The sequence below is a fragment of the Myodes glareolus genome, chromosome 14 (genome assembly GCF_982192425.1).
Source record: "Myodes glareolus chromosome 14, mMyoGla1.1, whole genome shotgun sequence".
Taxonomy (NCBI): Eukaryota; Metazoa; Chordata; class Mammalia; order Rodentia; family Cricetidae; genus Myodes; species Myodes glareolus.
The window spans coordinates 39900639-39914789 of NC_142039.1; the positions used below are offsets into that span (position 1 = coordinate 39900639).

A 14151-nucleotide genomic window follows, 5' to 3' on the forward strand; every position below is an offset into this window, starting at 1 on the left:
GTGCAAAGGACATAATTTGGGGTAGCATGTAGCAAATTCCTTCACTTCACATGTATATGAAAAGACAAATACTTCGATTTGGACGTGTACTATTAGTCTCAGGGGCAAAAGGAAGAGAAACTTACCTCACTACTGCATCACAGCATAGGGAGTTCCCTTAATCTTGTGAGGGCCCCAACTCAGGTGCTACCAAGTCCTTTGACCAACCCACCTTTGTCAACCTCAGCTCCTTTGCTCTCACTTTTGTGCTGGTGATCAGTGGCCTTGGGTATCCTAGCAACAGCTGAGCCTACTCTCTCAGCTCCTTCTCGGATATTCATTAGACGCAATTTCGACCTGACTTATTTAAGCCAGTATGTCCTTCACAGCCCTCATTAGGGGCACCTGGCCTTCCTTCACTTTCGCAGGACCTGGACATCAGTAGGTTTGTTCCTCGTCGTTCTAGAACGCTATCCTACCAGTTCCAACGCTCGAGGTCCAGGTAAGCTGCAACACCCTTTCCACTGTGCTTGCTGTCATCTTCATATCATGGGAAGTAATAACTTATTCCTTGAAGTGACGCTTTGGGTCATTCTCATCTTTTGAAGTTTTGGATCCTTGGTGCTGAGTCTACCATATTTAACATAATAGGTAAAGCCCGCATTTTTCATGAAGGAAGGAAGGACACTGGCCACAAATCCTCAGTTTATTTCATCCCCATAGGAAGTCAAAGCATTCAGAGAAGAAAGGTAAATGCATCCATGAAGTAGTGCGTGATGGAACTGCAATCGCCCATGGAATCAGGCTGTCAGTCACAGCCGTGGGCATTCCCACAGCACGGGCACGCTTTGACAGCGAGCTGGGAAGGGACTGCCACCGTTTACTGGTTAGTTTTTGTCAACTTGTCATCAACTGCAATCACGCTGAAAGAAGGGAGCCTCAGTCGAAGACCTGCCTCCAGCAGATGGGCCTGAAGGGCGTTTTCTTGATTTATCATTAACGTAGGGCAGCCAAGCTCACTTTAGGAAATGCTGCCGTAGCCTGTAGGCTGTAGGCTGTACCAAAGCTGGTAGAGTACAAAGAATTGGTGGAAGTCAGAAGACAGGATCCCTCTATGGTCTTTGCTTTAGTTTCTGCCTGCATGTCTGTGGTGGCCCACAAGTGACTAGGTTTCCATCTAGAGTCCATTCAGATTTAAAAGTCATTCGAGTTCAGGCTTCCCTGCTCTGCCTGCTCCAGTATCTTGAGAGCTATGAGAATGTTCTGATTACGCCCATGGGAAAGAGCATTTTGTACAAGAGAAAGAACACATTATCTACTAAGATACAGGCTGGTGAATGCCAGCCAAAGGCACATCCAGATGAGAAAAAGAAGCTGCTTGCCCTTAGCAGTTAGCAATAGATAGCAGCCTGCTTGCTTGTTCTTCCAAGGACAGAGAAGGGAGGTGGTTAACTGACTGAACGGCTCTTTGTTCTGCTTTCTGTCCTTAATCTGTATAAACGCAAGTTCTGAAATAAACTATGCCCCCGTCTGCGCTCAAAGCACTAGAATGGAGGTTGAGGAAACACACGCAAAGACAGACCAACACACGGACCTCTAATCGCTGGTACAAAAGCCCTTCTTTAATAGCACCACAGAGGCTTAAATACCCAGCAGTCAATGGCCAACAGGTGAAAATCCCATCCTCTGATCCTCTAGGCAAAGCACAGGTTTTAGTCACTTCAATTAGAAGGTTCTAGACAGGGATGAGCAACTGAAGGCCAGGACTCAATTAGTCCCAACACTCTCGGCTGTTTGGTATTGGCCGAGAGATCTCTCAAACTTATCCTGTGTCTCTGTCTCAGTTCCCTTCATCCAGCATTTCCCCCATCTCTTGCACCCTTCCAGGTACTCGGGCTGACTCGGAGCAGGCTCTGCCATCCCCAGCTTGACTTTCAGATCCCACTTCCCTCAACCATGAACTATAACCCAAACGATGGAACAAATCGATTCCTCCCCTTAAGTTGCTTTGGGTCATGGAGTTTTATCAGAGCAACAAAAGCAAACGTTTGAGTCTCAGAAGATAAACTTCCCTGAGATGAAAGATTGGCAGGTAAGCCTGAACCAGCTCCAGGCACTGCGCCACCTCACCAGAGGACTCGTTCCTGTGTTGGCAGGCATCAGACACTTAGAAAGAGGCAAGCATTGCAGCAACCTAGGGAGTACTGAAGACGTTTATCTGCCAGTTGAAATAAGAACACTGGGTGAAAGTTTTACATGGAGCAGTCCCAGAAAACCACACCTAGGTAGGATGTGGAAACAGAGTACACATTCCTAGCAAAGTGGTTAGGTTTGGGAAGGGAGAATGGCTAATGGAGGCCAGAAAGAGGAACATCTTCAGTGAAAGGGTTACGTTTTGAGCCAGTCCGGAGACGTTAGGGGACTTCCCAGCAGGGAGGTACCTGACATAGATATTGGAAGAAGGGCTAGTGACTTGAAGTCTGGGAGTCTTAATTGAGTAAGACAATATCAGAAACAAGGCATGGTGGCTCAGGCCTGCAATGTCAGATTTTGAGACGCTGAGATAGGAAGACCACTGTGAGCGTAAGGACAGCCTGGAGTACAAGCTTAGTTGGCAGAAGACTTGCAAGAAGCTCCATCCTTAGCACCACATAGAACCCAGCACTGGGGCGAATGCCTCGAATCCCGGCATATGGCCGGTGAAGGCAGATAATTACAAAGTCAAGGCTGCCTGAGCTACCCGAGGCCCTGTCTCAAATAAAAGACTGTAAGCAAAAACAAAAGGCATGGTCAACTTTTTACCAGGGTGAGTATCTTCAGAGGACTTCTGCTTCACAGCCAAACCCAGCAGACAGTGATTATTCTATCTGTGTTCTTGCCTAGCATGCCTGAGGCCCTTCCTGCATTTACTGTTCTTACTGAGGATGGGGTGAGCACAGAGTGGTGATGCATGCCTGTACTTCTGGCATGGGTTGCAGAGGCAGGAGGATTGCTGAGAGCTAGAGGCCAACCTGGAATACATAGCAAGACCCTGTCTTAAAACAGAACAGAACCAAGAACCTTCCTCCCAAACAAAAAAGTAAGAGTGACTAGGAAAATTGAGAAAATAAAAGCAAGGGCAAACCCCATTTTTTTAGCCATGTGAAGGTATCTCAAGTGCAAAATTAATGGGCAATATGTAAAAATTACATTGCCTGCCCATCAAAATCCCAGTAAAATACTTTAAAGACCTCAAAAGAACAGTACTCAACTTCATTTGGAAAAGCAAAAGAAAACAGGATAGCCAAATAAAAGAACTTCTGGAGGCATCACAATCCATGACTTCAAATTCTACTACAGAGCTACAGTACTGAAAACAGCCTGATATTGGCATAAAAACAGACAGGAGGACCAATGGAACCGAATTGAAGACCTGGATATCAATCCACACATCTTCAAACACCTGATGTTTGATAAAGAAGCAAAAAATATAAAATGGAAAAAAAGAAAGCATATTTAACAAGTGATGCTGGCATAACTGGATAGCAACATGGAGAAAAATGAAAATAGACCCACATCTATCACCATGTACAAAACTCAAGTCCAAATGGATCAAAGACCTCAACATAAAGCCAGTCACACCGAACCTTATAGATGAGAAAGTGGGAGGTACACTTGAACGCATTGACACAGGGAACAACTTCCTAAATATAACCCCAGCAGCACAGACACTGAGAGAAACAATTAATAAATGGGACCTCCTGAAACTGAAAAGCTTCTGTAAAGCAAAGGACATGGTCAACAAGACAAAAAGGCAGCCTATAGAATGGGAAAAGATCTTCACTAACCCCACATCAGACAGAAGTCTGATCTCCAAAATATACAAAGAACTCAAGAAATTGGACACCAAAAGATCACAGAATCCAAATTTAAAAATGGAGTACAGACCTAAACAGAGAACTCTCAACAGAGGAATCTAAAATGGCTGAAAGACACTTAAGGAAATGCTCAACATCCTTAGTCATCATAGAAATGCAAATCAAAACAACTCTGAGATTCCATCTTACACTTGTAAGAATGGCCAAGATCAAAAACACTGATGACAACTTATACTGGAGAGGTTGTGGAGTAAAGGGAACACTTCTGCATTGCTGCTGGGAATGCAAGCTGGTTCAACCCCTTTGGATGTCAGTGTGGTGATTTCTCAGAAAATTAGGAAACAACCTTCCTCATGACCCAGCAATACCACTTTTGGGTACATATCCAAAGGATGCTCAATCGTGCCACAAGGACATGTGCTCAACTATATTTATAGCAGCCTTGTGCTTGCAAGAGCTCAAATAGTTAAAACAGGGCATCTTGTCCCCTGAATCTGGAATGAGAAGCGATGTGTGTCACCATGTGGGTTCTGGGAATTAAATGTGGATCCAAGAGCATCAGTAAGCATTTCTCCAGCCCTTTTCTTATTTTTAAATCTTGTTTTCTCCTTCAGCAAACTGTTGTATGGTTAATATTACATGTCTTCTTGTCAGGGCAATGAGCTTGATATCCACATAACTGGCCAAACATCACCATGGGTTTGTTTCCCTGTGCACTTTTTCCTTCATCCATAGATGAGTTTAACATTCACCCAGGGGAAAGAAGACGGTCCTCATAGATGGAAATGGGCTTCATCCAACTAAGTGTAGAGCCAAATAAAACAGAAGCAGCAGCAACCACACACACACACACACACACAGAGAGACAGAGAGAGAAAGAGAGAGAGAGAGAGAGAGAGAGAGAGAGAGAGAGAGAGAAGAGGGCCTGCCTTCCAGCACTGACAGCTTTTGGGATGAGACATAGTCTTGCAGGTATTAAACTCGAAATGTTGTCAACTCTTGCTAAGTATTGAACCGCAAATACGCCATTGCCTCCAGCTTGCTAACTGTAGGTGTTGAGAGTTGTCCATCTTATGCCTCTATGAAGATGTTTACTTCATATTGGTTTTGTCGCGAGCCCTATTCCTGAGCGGGCATTCTGCCCTTACTTAGAGGTCTGCAAGTAAATACTCAGGATGACCACAGTGTTTGTTCTAGGAACAAGTTTATTATGCCAATAGTCAAATCTCCAATTGTTAGCAGGTATGGGCAAACATCAAAACTATAACAATCATTTAAATCCCTAATTATTCTTATATCAAATATAAGTAAACATCACACCTATAACAATCCTAGTCAATCAATCACATCACACCTTCAATCACATCACACATTCAACAAAAGGTTCCTATGTGTCCTAGGCAAGGTCTTCTATTCTATCTTACTGAGGCATTTGTATATATGACCTGATAATGGTCCGTGGCTCTCGATGTAGACCTCTGGATCAGCAAGTCTTGATCCGCAGGCAAGAGCTAGTTCTCTGGCTCTTGGACGGTCTCAGCTGTGAAGTTGCTGGTTCGTTGGATTCTCTATGACCGCTCTGACAGCATGTCTAGCAAGTCATTTTGAGAATGTCTCCTGGTCGTGAGCCTCAAGTTTTTATACTATTTTGTGGCTATGGTACTTTTTTTCTTTTTAGATTAGCTTATCATATAGTGACGTCACACTTGTTCACCAGCTCAAACTCTTATCACCACTGCACACGTTGCTTCATGCTTTTTAGTTTCATTTTGTGTGTGACACCTAATATTGTGTCTAACATTTCTGGGCTTATTTTTATAAACTCATATCATTTCATTTAATATTGTCTCCTAAAACTCCTGGACTTATTTGTCCTTACAGACTCATAACAGGTTTCTTCTGACTAATCAAATGGCAAAGATAACCTCATTCAGATGAGACAGTAGGGGTGTAGTAGCTTTATAATTTCTCTACGAGTATGAGCTCAATTGAAATTTTTTCTTCCTTGATTAGTTCCTCTTTGAAATCCAGCCAGGCTGGTAGTGGCACACGCCTTTAATCCCAACACTCCAGAGGCAGAGGCAGATGGAACTCTTGTGAGTTCAAGGCCAGGCCAGCCTGCTCTACAAGGGCTACTCCGCGACTGGCACCAAAAGCTACAGAGAAACCCTGTCTCAAAAATAAAAAAATAAAAAATTTTAAAAAAAAGACAATCCAAGCTAGACAGTGATAGCATAGGCCTTTAATCCCAGAGGATCTCTGTAAATTCAAAACCAGCATGGTGTAGATTGAGTTCCAGGACAAAAAGAACAGAAACTCCATCTGTGGAATCACTCCCCCTGAAGCAGAAAGTCTGGTAGAGCAAGGAATCATGTTTCCCTCTACTGCTGCATGCCTGGTACTCAGACGTGCGCTGGAAAAGGAGCCTTCAGCAGACCGGTACATGATATGCACTACAGGCTACGTATGCACTTGATATCGACAGCTACATGCATGCATGCTGTACTCGATTCTATAAATTGTGTTTATGCAACATAGAAAACCTGTACATTAATATAAACTAAAATTATCAATCACATAGAAAACCTGTACATTAATATAAACTAAAATTATCAATCAACTTCCAGGTAGTAAAAGGAAGTGTTGGGACCCTTCAGAAGCAGAGTAACAAGGACAGAAAGGTTTAGATGGCTGGAGGTCATGCAGGACTTCAGCCCACTCTGTATGGACCTTAGCCACCTACCCTGTGCAACCCAGGAGATGACCACATGTCCATCTGGAAATTCTGTTATTTCAATCTACAAAACACTCATTGGTTTTCTGCTGCAGTGTGGAACATCACAGCCCAGCACATAAAAAGTGTTCAGTTCTCTGTTAACAATGAACAGCAAAGAAGTGCGGGCACTCCAGGGAGGAGACACCAGGAATGTGCCCTTCCTCACTCAACACCACAACACGGTTTCCAGCAATTGAGGAGACTCCCTGCAGTATTAATTTCTGACTGTGGGCCTGCTTGTGAAAGTGTGTGGTGAGCAGGTTTAGGGGTTGGTTAATACTGAGGGACAAGTAAGTTTCAAGGAACAACATTACTCAATAATGGAAATCTAGATGACCCTACCAAGATTTGAACTCAGACGCCTAAATTTAAAGCTCAGACCACTAATCATTACACCACATGGCTAGCAGGTTCCTCTTCCTACCGAAATTTTCCTGGGTAAACAACTGAGATACCACTGACTGCAGATGTTAAGTGGCATTTGTAATGAAACTCTACTGCCCTCTCGAGGTTGGTGTTGACAATACATGGGTGTTTTGCGTCTCTGGAGCATAAAATTGACATTTCACATTTTGCAAGGCAAGAAAGGCAAAGAGGCTGAAGTCCTGCAATGCCAAGAGCACTTCTGCCACGCAGAATGATCCCGAGGCCCTCCTATTTTTGGTGAACGTTTTGTCAAGTTTTCTGGGGAAACTGACTGTTCGGCAGTGAATCCTTGCTCAGCTGTGCCTTCCACTGAAGCACCCTCTCAAAGACATATTTTCTTTTATTCTTGAAGTGAAGCTTCACACCTGCAAACTGGATGACCTGGGGACTCATTTTTACAGACTTGAGCTAACAGATGGCAAATGTGACTCTGTCACTGTAGCGGTGGGTTGTCCTTCTGAGGGTCCCAGTACAGTCAACATCAGTAGCCAGATATGCGTGGGCAGATATGATGTGAGCTCAAGCCTCCTTACACCTACCTATCTGCAAATCTCCCAGATTCCGGCTGTGTTCAGTCCTAATCACTGACCCCAGAATTGGAGATTATGATACAAACAAACAAAGGAAAGATCAGGAACTTACCTGTGGCCTTTTCCTTATTCAAGGCACAGACCTTGAATCACAGCAACCGGGAGACAGAGGCGGGTGCACGTCTTTAGTTCGAGACCAGCCTATCCCAGAGCAAGTTCCAAGACAGGCACGGTTACACAAAGAAACACTGTCCTGGAAAATAGAAAACGAAATGACATCACGAACATAAAGAAACCCAATCCCCCACAATAGTGCCTGGTTAAGAAACAGTACTTAGTGCTCGCATGTTCAATTTGAAGCCCCCTCTCCGGGCCCAGGAGTTCCCTGCCACAGTAACACAACCTTTAAAGACCGCAGTAGCCTCACTCGCTGTCCTAGTTTTGTTTACATTAGCCAACAAGTTTTCGATCTGGCTTCAGTCACGGTCGACGAGGAACTTACCTGGCGCCTTTGCCCTATTCGTTTGCCTTCACTTTTTGGAAAAGTAGACGGGGCCGAGCTACTGGAAAGGAGACTTAGGAACACGACAACCACGCCGTCTCACAGGAGACAGGCTGAAGGCTAAAAGAAAAAACGATTCAATACGCCGCACGTTCCCAACATAGACACGTGTACAACTACTTTTGTTGAAAGTGTAGGTGGCTCTGAAAAGAGCCTTTGGCGGTGTCGCTTGGAAGTTTACTTGGAGCTGGTGTACTTGGTGACGGCCTTGGTGCCCTCGGACACGGCGTGCTTGGCCAGCTCCCCGGGCAGCAGCAGGCGCACGGCCGTCTGGATCTCCCGGGACGTGATGGTCGAGCGTTTGTTGTAGTGCGCCAGGCGCGACGCCTCGCCAGCGATGCGCTCGAAGATGTCGTTGACGAACGAGTTCATGATGCCCATGGCCTTGGAAGAGATGCCGGTGTCGGGGTGGACCTGCTTCAGCACCTTGTACACGTACACCGAGTAGCTCTCCTTGCGGCTGCGCTTGCGCTTCTTGCCGTCCTTCTTCTGCGCCTTGGTCACGGCCTTCTTGGAGCCCTTCTTCGGGGCGGGAGCCGACTTCACCGGTTCAGGCATACTGACACAGCCTAGAAGAACTGCAACGGCGAGTGGTTCTTGTCTTCCCTTTTTATAAGGCGTTATTCAAATGAGGATTAGAATAGCACACTTCGGGGTGGGTGATATTTGGGCGATGTCATCAGGAGTATGGCCCAATAGAAATACGCGACAACACAAACGCTTCCCATTGGTCTAAATGAAATGAAGAAGACAGCCAATCAGAAGGGTTCTTTTTCGCGCCCAGAGAAAACTATAAAATTCAAGCTCTTACAACTTCCGTCTACAGAGTTTCTGACAGCTGTTTTCTACTCGAGATGTCTGGACGCGGCAAGCAGGGTGGCAAGGCTCGCGCCAAGGCCAAGACCCGCTCCTCCCGGGCCGGCCTGCAGTTCCCCGTGGGCCGCGTGCACCGCCTCCTCCGCAAGGGCAACTACGCGGAGCGGGTGGGCGCCGGCGCCCCGGTGTACCTGGCGGCCGTGCTGGAGTACCTGACGGCCGAGATCCTGGAGCTGGCTGGCAACGCGGCCCGCGACAACAAGAAGACGCGCATCATCCCGCGCCACCTGCAGCTGGCCATCCGCAACGACGAGGAGCTCAACAAGCTGCTGGGCCGCGTGACGATCGCACAGGGCGGCGTCCTGCCCAACATCCAGGCGGTGCTGCTGCCCAAGAAGACCGAGAGCCACCACAAGGCCAAGGGAAAGTAATTTTACAACCGTCAGCAATTGCGAAGACTTCAGAATCAAAGGCTCTTTTCAGAGCCATCTACAATGTCTCTTAAAGCGCTGAACATCTTTATACAGAAAATGACAGATGCAGATTTACTGGTGATATGTTTGTCTTAACTAACATGTTGGCGATTTATGTACCAGAAACGGTGCTGAGATATTTAGAGCTATATTTAACAAACGTATAAGTATAGGCTGGGCAGTGATGCTGGCTTTTCTCTCAGTATGTCACAGGCAGGGCCAGACAAATATCGATTGTTCAAAAACGAAACTCAAATTGAGGCTTAGTCGATCTAGTTTTTCCCTGTCAGCTTCCCATCTGGAATTTAGCATTAGACATCCCACTACTTGATACTTTTATTTCTCCTTGTTTACTTGACATCTTTTTCAACCATAGGGGTTAAAGAATATAAGTGTTGACAGTCTTGTGGTAGCCACTCAGGTGGCCACTTACAAGTTTTAAATTCTTAACCTGTGTCTTGTTTCTGTGTTTTCCTAGTTGCCTTTGATACAGGGTTTCAGTGTTGTAGCCCTGGCTGTCCGTGAGCTCACCGTGGCATCAAGCTAGACATCCGCCTGTCCTTGCCTCTGGAGTGCTGGGGTAAAAGCACACCGGCCTAATAAATCTTAGTTTGTGTGTTTTTGGTTCTCGAGATCGGGGTTCTCTGTGTAGCCAGGGCTGACCAAGCTCGACAGATCCTCCTGCCTCTGCCTCGGAGGGCTGGATAGGATCGAACGCGGGAGCCACCGCCTCCTTGCTTTGTAGTCTGAATGAATGAATGAATAAATGAGATTTTTTCTTTGACATTAAATTATTCGGTTCTTAATCTATATCTCTAAAGTGAAAAGGCATACTTATGCCCAGATAGTGGAAAGAATATACAAGTAAGTGCTACAATTCTCGCCTTTGTAAGAATTATTATGTATACAGTGTTCTGCCTGCAGACCAGAAGAGGACCCAGATCTCATTATAGATGGTTGTGAACCACCGTGTGGTTGGTGGGAATTAAACTGCACCTCTAGAAAAGCAGTCTGTGCTCTTAACCTCTGAGATATCTCTCCAGCCGTTATTTCTTTGGTTGTTGTTGTTGTTGTTGTTGTTGTTATTTTTAAATTTTTTGCTTTTGTATTCCAAGACGGCTTCTCCGTGTGTCCTGAAACTCATTCTGTAGATGTGGACCAGGCCGACTTGAACTCAGAGTTATCTGCCTGCCTCTGCCTCTCGAGTGCTGGAATTGAAGGCCTGCGCCACCACCGCCCGGTGCCTCTGTATATTTTATAATAAATTTTTTTTTATGCCCACACATCAGGGATCACATCGAACGAAAACGGTCAAAAGCTCTTTAAAAACTCGCAAACATTGACTGCGCGCCTGACTGTTCCGTTGTTCGATACATGTACATTAAGTAATCACGGTCCTATACAAATAATACTAAAAAAAAAAAAAAACTTATAACGGGCGGTGGGAGTAGTTTCCTTTCCGTCTATAATCTGTAGCGTTAAATTGACGCTGAGAGCCCCTCCCCCAGACACGGGCAGTTCCCGCCACTGCGCTTCCTGTTTTCACTCCGGTCCGCACACTCCCTATAAGAGAGTCCTGCTGGCTTTGGCCCGTCAGTCGGGTTTTCTTCTCTGGCTAAAGTATGTCTGGTCGCGGTAAGGGCGGTAAAGGCCTGGGGAAAGGCGGCGCCAAGCGCCACCGCAAGGTCCTGCGCGACAACATCCAGGGCATCACCAAGCCCGCCATCCGCCGCCTGGCCCGGCGTGGCGGAGTCAAGCGCATCTCCGGCCTCATTTACGAGGAAACCCGCGGGGTGCTGAAGGTGTTCCTGGAGAACGTGATCCGCGACGCGGTCACCTACACGGAGCACGCCAAGCGCAAGACCGTCACCGCCATGGACGTGGTCTACGCGCTCAAGCGCCAGGGCCGCACCCTCTATGGCTTCGGCGGCTGAGCTTCCCACGCTTTTGTCGTTTGCTTTCCAAAGGTCCTTTTCAGGGCCAACCACCTATCTCCCTGAAGGGCTGCAGCATTGTGACCTCCCATTTCCAGCGCTTTTGTGCTGTGCCAGTTCGCGGCGTACTATCTCTCATTCACTCAGTGCCTCTTGTTGCTATGGGTACCGCGGTTAGCTGTTTCGCGTCTCCTGCATTAGTACGCCAGTGTGTACCAACTTTGAAGCTAGGTGTAGCACGGCCGGTTCTCTTAGACCCCTGACCGTCTGCTTAGCTGGCTTTAGATAACAAATACAGTTCGTATAAGATTGTCTGGTATAAGATTGCTAGCGTTTTTTTTTCCACATCCCCAGTAAATGCCTTTCTTAACTGTTGCTTTTTTTTTCTGCTGTGTGAAATATTTCAGGTTGACCGCTGCTACTTGGGAAATTCTTTAGTCGGTGGAGAAAACGAACCCAACCAAGACTCTTAGTCTGTATCTGCATGGTTTGGAGTGATGTTTTACATCTAACACCTCACCTCACTGTTACACGTACGTGTGTGATAGGGATGTGAGGTCTAGGCAGTGCTCATATTGGCATCACCTGACGCACGGTATAATAGGTGTCAAGAACTTGTGCCTTTGGCATTTTTCTCACTGCTCCCTATCCATGCAGCCATGCCTGTGCTCACCTGCATGCATTGTTTTACATAACATAAAAGAATCACAAATTATTTGGTGTCTTCTCTCCCCCCCCCCCCCCCCCAACGCCACCCTGTGCCTGTTTTACGTGGTATTTTATTCTGATTCATTTGGGTTTATCCTGGTGATAGACTGACTTCAAGGGAGCCAACAGACCCTGTCTCATAAAGATGATGTGTCTACTTGACCCCGGATTTAGGCTCCAGTACCCCTACTTACAAAACCCAGGTTTTGATATTTAAGCAAGCAACATTTGGCTAAACCTCCAAATTTCCATCCAAATGAAATACATCTGCATTCCACCAGTACAAACTTTTGCCCTTCCGCTGTATCTCACCCCATGTTACAGTAATGACTCCTTTTCTGCTAAGCAGCACCAAAGACAATCTTCACCTGTCAGGAGTCCCTTTTCTGGTAAGCATAAAAATAAGTAATAGTGTTTACTCACTAATTTTGCATAGTAGTTTAAGGTTAATGGCTCCCTTGAAGCCTTTAGAATGTAGGAGCACACTCCTGCAAAGTCAACTAGGGTTTCTAGAGTGGGAATCCTCAAGGCCAAACAAAAGTCTGAAGAAAGAAGCTGAGATAGAAGACAATGTTTTGGCATGTTTTGGCTCATGCCAAAACAGCAAACAGCCCAGAGTTTATTTCAAAACCTGCTTATAAACAAAAACAGAAATCAAAGCCCGACACAGACCCGTTGTCATCAAACCGTGGATCATTTACAAACACTGGCAACGTAACGGAAGGTTGTATGATCATCCACTTGAGAAGTACAATTAGTCAAAACACAATCAGCGCATGATACATTAAACAACACTGTTCGTGGAGGTTTTTATCTCTCCCACCAAAAGAACATCAGGCCTTTTTACGCACACCAAGACAGTTCTCTCAGGGGGCAACCAGGGTTTCACGAATTGAAATGTCCTGCCCCTTATCCCAAGGCAGCTCAAGTTTTCCAATATAAGTCTGTGAAAATGTTGTACCAGAGTACCAAATTCCACCTCACAGTCCTTGGTCCCAAGATTCTGCTCTAGACAAATGATGTGGAATTCCCCTCTGTATGCTGTGAATGCCACTGATTAATAAAGAAGCTGCTTTGGGCCTATTGCAGCGCAGAATAGGACAAAGCAGGAATTCCAAGGGGTCCCAAGACCAAGAGAAAGAGAAAATACCATAATCCTTTTAATTTGTGAGAGGTGGATCCAAGTTTTATAATTCTCTCCATGTTCTGAAGTTTGTATGAATCTCCATTTTATAAAAGGACATAAAAGTTTCAGATATATTAGCATTGTGAATCTGTACTGAAATCCATATTGTAGAAAAAGGAGGTATCAGGTATCCGTTAAAAACAAAAATAAAAACAAAAAACAACAACAACAACAAAACAACAACAGAAAACAGGAGTAGACTCACATCCTTGAGTCCTAGCAGAAACTATAGATTTGGGTTAAACAGCATGTTTGGACTTTTCTATGGAAGTCCGAGTAGCAAAGAGGTTTAGCTTTGTCATTTCATAGGAGGCCGATCACACAGAACCCTGTAACTCAGAGGGTTGCAATATGATGATTAATTAGTGACTTGTATTTAGGACCTCAGTCCTCCTTTCACCTTTAGAGAACATGATCCCATTATTAACATAACTATTCTGTAGTGAAGACTCACCAGCCTTATTAATGAAGAACGTCAACCAGAATTAACTTCACATGGTAAAATCTCAATTTTTATAGTTTCCCTTAAAACTCAGTATTGTACGTAGATGAATTCCTTTTCCTATATCATTTCAATCTCTGTTTGTCACTTAGTCCTACATGCAAAGCTCGATTAATGACTCGTCTTGTGGATTCTTCCAGCAGTCCAGAAGATTGCATTTCAAACAAGAGCCAAGAAAAATATATGTGTATGTATTACGATAAGAATAACTTAAACTTGCGTTCACATAAAAAACCTGTAACAATATGAAACTTTCAAAACTAACAGCAGTTTTCTTGATCTTAATACTAATCTGCATCCAATTTCCTTAAAAGATAAGTATTTGTAACCCATTGGATAACCCATTGGATCTAAATGACTTACACCCATATATATTTCTCTTTCTTGTGAAAACAAAAGCAT

General features: G+C 45.1%; 3 protein-coding genes across 3 annotated transcripts; 2 read left to right on the forward strand and 1 right to left on the reverse strand.

Annotated features, from left to right (window-relative positions):
• Nucleotides 1-5023: 5023 nt before the first annotated feature.
• On the reverse strand, nt 5024-8713 carry LOC148119812 (histone H2B type 1-C/E/F/G/I-like). Its single transcript, XM_087896454.1, has one exon. It carries the CDS (start codon nt 8686-8688, stop codon nt 8308-8310), a length of 381 nt encoding a protein of 126 aa, XP_087752580.1. The 5' UTR covers nt 8689-8713; the 3' UTR covers nt 5024-8307.
• Nucleotides 8714-8984: 271 nt separating this feature from the next.
• On the forward strand, nt 8985-10854 carry LOC125417350 (histone H2A type 1-E). Its single transcript, XM_087896451.1, has one exon. The coding sequence runs from the start codon at nt 8985-8987 to the stop codon at nt 9375-9377; it is 393 nt and encodes a 130-aa protein (XP_087752577.1). The 3' UTR covers nt 9378-10854.
• A 67-nt stretch (nt 10855-10921) lies between these two features.
• Nucleotides 10922-11432, forward strand: LOC125417353 (histone H4). The gene has a single exon (XM_085699287.2). The coding sequence runs from the start codon at nt 11042-11044 to the stop codon at nt 11351-11353; it is 312 nt and encodes a 103-aa protein (XP_085555413.1). The 5' UTR covers nt 10922-11041; the 3' UTR covers nt 11354-11432.
• The last annotated feature ends 2719 nt before the right edge of the window (nt 11433-14151 follow it).

Coding starts and splice junctions, on each gene's coding strand:
- LOC125417353 (XM_085699287.2), top strand. CDS start 11,042: ATGTCTGGTCGCGGTAAGGGCGGTAAAGGCCTGGGGAAAGGCGGCGCC.
- LOC148119812 (XM_087896454.1), bottom strand. CDS start 8,688: ATGCCTGAACCGGTGAAGTCGGCTCCCGCCCCGAAGAAGGGCTCCAAG.
- LOC125417350 (XM_087896451.1), top strand. CDS start 8,985: ATGTCTGGACGCGGCAAGCAGGGTGGCAAGGCTCGCGCCAAGGCCAAG.